General features: G+C 41.6%; 1 protein-coding gene across 1 annotated transcript in view; it reads right to left on the reverse strand.

Annotated features, from left to right (window-relative positions):
- Positions 1-7,786, reverse strand: part of rps6kc1 (ribosomal protein S6 kinase polypeptide 1) — a 35,311-nt gene extending 27,525 nt beyond the window's left edge. Inside the window, exons 1-9 of the mRNA XM_050059090.1 lie at positions 7,627-7,786; positions 6,443-6,478; positions 5,147-5,267; positions 4,691-4,806; positions 4,515-4,608; positions 4,364-4,417; positions 3,834-4,256; positions 2,984-3,108; positions 2,563-2,661 (exon numbers count right to left, since the gene is read on the reverse strand). Coding sequence (XP_049915047.1) covers positions 2,563-2,661; positions 2,984-3,108; positions 3,834-4,256; positions 4,364-4,417; positions 4,515-4,608; positions 4,691-4,806; positions 5,147-5,267; positions 6,443-6,478; positions 7,627-7,728 — 1,170 coding nt within the window. The 5' untranslated portion in view covers positions 7,729-7,786. The remainder of the gene's footprint in view (positions 1-2,562; positions 2,662-2,983; positions 3,109-3,833; positions 4,257-4,363; positions 4,418-4,514; positions 4,609-4,690; positions 4,807-5,146; positions 5,268-6,442; positions 6,479-7,626) is intronic.
- Between the last annotated feature and the right edge of the window lie 122 nt (positions 7,787-7,908).

Raw genomic sequence — 7,908 nt, forward strand, 5'->3', positions numbered from 1 at the left:
GGGTGGGGCGGGTGGGGGGGGGGGGGGGGGGGGGGGGGGCAGTAGGGTGAGGAGCTCTCTCCATCTGTCCCCTCTGTCCCCATTAAAAGTGAAAGGAGGAAGGAGGAGGAGAAAGAGGAGAGGGAAGCCGGGTCATTTCTGGATGATGCAGTTTCCACTTATGGCAGTTTTTTTTGGTTGTTTTTTTTCTGCCGTGTGTCTGATGTGTTTCTGACATATTGTGGATTTTGCGTGCACCTCTGTAGAGTAACACATGTAAGTACTGTGTCAACATTTTCCTTGGGGTTTTGTGTGTGTGGAGGACGAGCATCATTGATTCAATGTTGTGTGCCGCTCCCTGAGCTGCTTGCCAAGTCATTTCATGGCTGAGTGGTGAAGTTGCTTCGCCGGCAGCTGGTTGAGAGGACCAGCAACCTAAACTGACCTTGTGGTAGTCATAACTGACGCTCAACATACACACACTCAGCCCTTACCATACCATTCAGTAAATCTATTACGCTTTATTGCTTCGGATGAAAGAGATGGTCGAAGAAGGAAAGGACACAAGGAGGAGAAATTTGACACATCCACATTTGTCCTGTCTGCCGGACACAAGTGAAATTATTTTGTTAGGGCCTCGATTACTGTTGCCACCTTAAGGATTTTCCTCTTCAGTACAGGGTTGGGTACTGTTCACGTTTGAACCAATACTGGTAGCAGCTGAGGTACTGTGTGTCTGCACGTCTAGCAGTGATATTAGTCTACTACTAAAATGATATAGAAAAGAAAATAGCTTCCGCCTCCTGTCTGAAGTTGAACCAGCCACTAAGCAGAACTCCACTGCTGGTCAAGGAGCACCGTGGCTGGTTTCGAAGCTTCGGGCACTTAGCAGTACTACAATCTCCTGTTTGATCACGACATTCTCTCCCAGATGCGTTCAGGTACCAAAATTTGGTGAATTTGATTAAACGTGAATCTGTACTCAGTGGTACCGACGTAATTCTTTTGGTACCCAAACCAACGTCCATATATACTATATTACTGGAGAAGAACATTCTGACATCAAATCAAATAAATGTTTATTTCCTACTTCGATCAGTTTTTGTCTTTTTGTGTCTTTTCCTCACTTTCTTGGTAGAAAAAAAGACAAATTATTGATTATGATTATGGTTGCAGCAATTCAAGGTATATACCGTGAAATGAAAGTTTGTTATCATACCGTGTACATTTGCTTATCTACGTTATTGAAAGAAAAAGCAGCTGGATGACGAATCTCACAATTATTTTAGTTAGATACCCGATATCCGAGGATCGGATATCGGCACCGATCACGTTATTTTTACAAAACTGGAATCGGTAATAAAAGATCGGAGGAATCAAAACAACAAAAATGGCCAGGTTTTTCATTTATGTTTTTCATTGTTGCCTCCGCTTTCCAATGTATTGTAACCGAGCGCCCTGGGTTCGCCTAACTGAGTGCAGCTAATGAGCAATAAACGGACAGGAGTCGAGACAACAGGTTCAGCGGCCACCACTTCTCTCTTTATTCCGGGCAACACAGCCACACCTACAGCGGAACCTCGCCTACCACAGCCCTACGGCAAGTCTGGAGGGACAATTTGTTTGCAATTCAGAATTTGTTTACATTTTGTGCTGCTGAACCACCGATAAGCTTTTTGGATATTATTTAAATAAAAAACAAACCTTATGGGACAACTTGGATGCATTCTTTTTTTTTTTCTTTCTTAATGCTTTACAAAGTATTGGATCGGACTCGGTTTCAAAATAAAGGACTCGGTATCAGATCGGATGCAAAAAAAATGTGATCGGGACATCCCTAATTAAAATAATATAACGTTTGCTCAACCAAAAATCACCTTTCCATTTTCTTTCTTTAACCCTTCAAAGCCTGGAACGACATCACTTGTCTTATGCTGCTTTCAGACACCTTTCGCAGGTATTTAAACCTCTGAACCCTGACCTAATTGGTGTGAATCTTTTCAAAAACATGGGAAAAAGGGCAGTGAGCAACTTGATGGGAAATGTCCCACAATTTCCAAAAAAAATTAATAGATTTAGAGTCTTTTTTTTTTAAACTAGGGCAAAAAGAAAAAGCTAAAAAGAAACCATTATATTTATAAGTATTATTCATTGTTACATATTTAAAATTATGATACAAAATTATTAGAATTTTTAAGCATTTCCTTGTTTTTATTCTATGTTATTTTATTTTAATTTGTTGTATTTTACTAATTTTCGTGTTTTTAATTTTCTCTATTCACTAATTTCCTGCAAACTTTTTGTGACATTTCTTGTTTCGTTGCTCATTGCCTTCTTCTCATGTTTCTCGGAACAAATCAAGCCAATTTGCTCCAGTCTGAAAGGGTTAAGGGTCAATCTGACTGATTATAATAATTCTGTAGTACCGTGATACCTTGAAACCGCAATATTTTTTGAGACGGTTATTATACTGTGAAAATCTCACACCATTGCAACACTAATTATGTTAATAAATGAAACAACATTAAAGAAAACTCACAAAACGTGGCTGCAAGTTGCAAACATTGTCAATAGTAAACTGACCTTATCTATGACCCCCAACACCCTGTAAGCTCTCAGCTCCTCAGATGAACTCTGCTGGCCTCCTCTGCTGGTGGACGGGCAGCACTGTGCCCCCAAAGCCTTGGACAAAAGAACATTTCATAGAGCATTAATGGATTGTAATTTCATCATTAAATCATGGTTGTATTCACTGGTTATCGTATTAATAATTATTATTATTATTACTAATTAATTGTTTTGGACTGTCAATGTGCATTATAAAAAGACTGGTTGAACATTTTTCTCCACAGACTTACTGTACTGTTTCCATCTGTAACAAACCCAACTGTACTCTGATATAGTCTCAAGTGGTATCAGGACCCCGGTGGATGCATGCATACAAAGCAGATTTGCATAATCTAACACACAGTATACGGGCCGGCAGCATTTCCCTCCCACTCACCACTGTCTGCGTCGACCCTTGACCCATGTTGCTTCCCAGATGCTGACTGGATATCTGTTCCGCACGCATCAGATACTCAGCAGTCTTCTTCTTCACTGCCTCTCGCCGCGTGGGACTGGGCTCACCTGAAAAGGGGTGAGCGAGATCAATTGTTTTTCTTTACCTAGCAGTTTTTAATAGTGCGGGGTGAAAAGTTTCTGCACAAGCATTTTATTTACTGACAAAACAGCATGTTTTATTGGGACAAGCTGCTAGAGGCGAACTCGAGTGGTCTAACTTGCTGGTACCCACATTCAAAAAGGTTCTAGCGGACTGTTTTCAAAGTTTGGGTTGTGACCTACAGCACCTGTGGACCATGGCAGATTTTATTGGGTCTACTCATAGTCATGGCAAGTACAAGCTAGTAGACCGTGAAAAACATTTTATAGTGTCCTTTGTGACTCTAGAGGGAGCTTCATCATGTCAAAAACTGGACTTGGAGGTGGGTCTATGTGTCCTGGAAGATTTCCATGTCCCTGGCAAATGGGAGACACTGCAGACAAATATCTGTTTTTTTGATTATCTGTTATTATTTAACTATTTTAAAAGCTTGAACCGTCTCTTTTTTAACTTGCCTCTTGTTGCCATATATGTCTCTCTCATTGTCATATAACATACAGGTTGTGTCACTGATGTATATGTGTAGTGAAGAAACAAACAAAGTCAGAGTGGAGATACAGAAATAAAAAATTGTATACAACACTCTGTCCAACTTTGGGTACCAATGTAAACCCTGTCTAAGAATGGGCTAAATAAAAACAGAAAACTCTTTGTGTATCTATACTTTTACCCAGCTCTCTCCCAAACTGACCTTGCACTCCTTGCAGAAGCAGGTCCACTCCGCTGCGATAGCAGGAGAAAGCTGCCTGAAAGTCCTGCTCTTTCTCCTTCTGTACAGCCAAACAGATGAGCTCACTGGCTCTGTCTAAGTAGTCTGACTTCACGTCTTTGGGGTTGCCACCGCTGGCCTTCTTCAGGCTGCCGGAGAAGAGTGGTGTTCGGCCTGGCCAGCTGACCTCGGGGTTAGGGGCTGAGGAGGCAGGGACAGGGGCAGGAGATGGGGTGCGACGATCATGCAAGGAGGGCAAGCGAGGGCTGCAGCTGCTGCTAAAGTTGGTGGCTCCCCCCTGTGGCTGGTTTGGGGAGGTGCGGCCCGAGGCCATGCCATCATCCAGCCCAGCCAAAGAGTCTGTATCCACAGCCAGGGAGGTCAGGTCGCTGTCACTGGACGGGCCTGGGGAGAAGAACATTGCTTAGACCAACACATACACACCTCATAATGAGTTTACGTATGAGCTCTAATGTAGGTGGGTGTTATCTTGATACATAAACAAACCTTACCTCCATACTCAGATGTGATAGTCAAATCATCCGCACCACTGATGTCTCTTTGAACTAAAAAAAAAAAACATCCACACATCTCTGAGCAAGTGTGAATCAACAGACACTGTAAATTAAGAGGAAGATAGATCTTGAACGTGTGAAACTCTACCGTCAGAGCTGCAGTCTGATAGACTGTCTGCCAGGAAGTCAGAAAAAGGCTCAGCTGGTCCGATGAGCTCCGAGCCGTCGTGGACCTCACCTCCCTTGAGAAGAATTTAAAACATTGCACAATCCACAATCTGTCTGGGGGGATGTTTATGTTTACGTATGCGTGTGTTTGGGTACCTTGAAGAAATCTTGGATGTGCTGACTACTGTAGAGAGCAGGGATGTTAGCAGAGAACTGGAGCAGATCTTCAGAGCACTGTCGTCTTTCCTCGACTACTGAGTCATCAAAACGACCTGCACATGCATTCATGGACAGGAAGACAGACAGAGTAAGGTACAAAGTAAGAGTAGTGCTTACAGAATGAGTAGTAACACTGAGCTGCCTCAAGGGGGAAGAGTCGTCGCTACTTCTCTGGTGGTAAGAAGATCCAGGATTACAGCAGTATGTCACTACAACCGTTTGTCTTAGGTCACCTCAGAGAAAGTTCCCTAACATGACCAACCAAATGTTTAAGCAAAAGGGGACCAAAACATCAAACAGAAGAAGAAAACTCTACACAGACACGTCCAATTCAAGCATTTAAAAAAGGACAAATGTCTGACACAAAAGGAATCAAGGTGATTAGTTTCTTACCAAACACTTTGGCCTTGGCAAAGGGAGGAAACAGCTCCGACTGGCTACATACATTCTTGTGCAGCTGCCAGAGGTTCTGATGAAGCTTCCGGAAATCACTGTATCTCTTCCATACTGTTATCTACAGAAAGAGAAAGAGAGGAGAGATGGATGAAGATAGGTGGGAGGAGGACTTTGGGAATCAATAATCTTCACCAAATGGACTATAGTAATTTTCTCTACCAAACACTGCTAAAAGAGGGAACCTGATTTTGTATTTGTCTGTCAAAGTAATCTCGTTCTCACTTTTTTATTTTAAAATATCTGAATAATTCACATATTTGTTGTCTTGTTAAGGACAACAGAAAAAAAGCTGTTCCTATACCAACACATGAAACACTAACTCATATGACAACTTAAATTCCACAATATAAAAATAAAACTTACAACACAAGTCACAACATTCACACACAAGCCTGGATGATGTAGTTTATTACTGTGAGGCATAAAGCAAAACGAGCAAAACAGGAGCACTGCTCAGGAATGGAGGTATGTGTTCCAGGCAAAACTCTTTCACTTTGTCTCAGAGACGCACACATGCACTAATTAACATCATGCCTGCTGCATTAGAGCTGGTTCCAGACTAGACTGCATTCCTCAGCGTGTGACACATTTAGGAGAGCTTGCATGTGAGTTTTGACAGCTTGTTTGGGGGAATAGTTAAATGTTCCGTAAAATCTTTTAAAAGACTAACTTGAGCAAATACAAATCCTTAAAATGGTGACACTAAAGATGTGACAGGTATTATTTGATACTTGAACCGCTGATAATAAAAGCCTGAGTGTTCATAGTCTGATTTAAAGACAATGAGCTTGAAATGTAAAAAAGAAAAACAAAAAATGAATGAAAACAACTCTTCTGATGTTGACCTAACTCTTGGCTTTTTATATTAGTTACACTATTTTTCACAACTGACTTTTCTGGACGGATAAATGAAGCTTGCTTTGTAAAATCTACTGTCAAAGGAGGTGGACAAGGAACGCAGAGCTGCACACAACTTGCACAGCTTCTTACCACAAATTTACTGGTGTAAATTTCATAAATAAATAAAATAAAATAAAGCTATTATTATAAACTGGTCTTGGATGGTTTCAGAAGTCTTAATCTGATGTAACAGATCACTTATTCTTTATACAGTAGCAGTGTTTACCTTCCAAACCTGCAGGAAAATTAATTCCACAATATTCCATCCAACTTCTGCCACAGCTTTGCACACTCACAAACTCCCAATACACAAGTAATGGCTGCATGTCTTACCTCTTGGACATCCTCTGGGTTCTTCCTGGAGATTATCTGTGTGGAAAAAGGAAAAGAGAAGCCTTAAAACTTCAGACTCTCTCAAAAGTCGATTCCTATCTTAAAGTTTAGGATGGCAGCGCTGACTTTGCTGCAAGGACTTTCTTGTGAGACTGGCACGAGTACGAGCGGGGACACAGCTCTGACTGTGACAATGAGTGCATTATATAGAGAATGACGGAAGTCTTGAGTGTAGGAACGAGACATCACCAGCAATCATAATAAGCAGGATGGCGGGCAGGCGGGGACGAAGAAACTCAGCCTGTCCTTGTCCTATCTTATTAAGATGGGAGTATCTGAAAAATCACTGCATGCACTGGCAACTGGAGGTCTGAGAAAATGTGGATGAATTATAGGATATGTTACTAATTTCATCATCAGATGACTTCTCTTTGCAAGCACTTGGTGTGTGAGTTGCTGGATATTATCAATGGGGACAGGAAGCCATGATTACAAATGACAGCCTGGTTGTCCAAAACTGAAAGTAAATGTTGTGTAGGATTTTTCTCCTACAGTATAGCAGCACTTTACACTTAGAGATAGTTACAGAGGGCTTAAGCAAATGACATGCAGGTTATAAAGTCAGCCCAGGCTTTGGCATCTCTCCATCCAGGTCTGGTTTGATAATAGAGACCCCCCACAATGCTAATGACTGATTTCAAGGCACTTTACTGGGAAGCTTGCCTGAGACTGTAGTGTCTATATTAAACAGCTATTTAGTTATGTTTCTGCTCACTTATAATTGGCATTATCTCTTTAATGCTCCTCTACTGAAACGCTAATTAAATACAACACTAACAAAGCTAGCTAGTTAGCTATCTAACGTTTAAAAGCAGCTACCTAGGTCGGAGTCAATCAGCCTGGCTAATGATGCTAATGAAAATTAGCATCAAGATAATCCACTAGAGGGGGAATAAAAACACATTTTAAAACATAACCATGTCTGAATGTGCCTGTCAGCTAATTATGCAGTGTTCACAAAAGCTGTTAACACCCACAGGTGATCCTCAAGCGGTTTTAAAGTAACGTTTCTTGTGTTTACATCATATTGGCTTGGTTAGCACAGCTCAGGCTACACAGCTAGCTAACAACACTTAGCATTAGCTCTGCTGTCAGAGCGCCCATTCATCCTCCCCTGTACTTACCCTTGCGGTGACTTTGTACACAGTGTAGCCTTTCAGGTGCTTTTTAGGGTCTGTGACAGTATAAAACCGAGCCAGTTCTCCTCTGTCCCGCTGCGATATCATTCTGATAGTGACAACATTGCCAAAGCTACCAGTCGGCTAGCCTCATACATTTATTCCTTGACAGCACTGTGACAGGAAGGCAAATAACTGAGAGCTCCTCCCTGTGGTCAGACTGTGGAACTACACTTGCATCCACTTTGTGTTGCTTTCTTCTAACACCAGTTTAGTTGGGGTGTTTAT

The sequence above is a fragment of the Epinephelus moara genome, chromosome 12 (assembly GCF_006386435.1).
Source record: "Epinephelus moara isolate mb chromosome 12, YSFRI_EMoa_1.0, whole genome shotgun sequence".
In the NCBI taxonomy this organism is placed as follows: Eukaryota; Metazoa; Chordata; class Actinopteri; order Perciformes; family Serranidae; genus Epinephelus; species Epinephelus moara.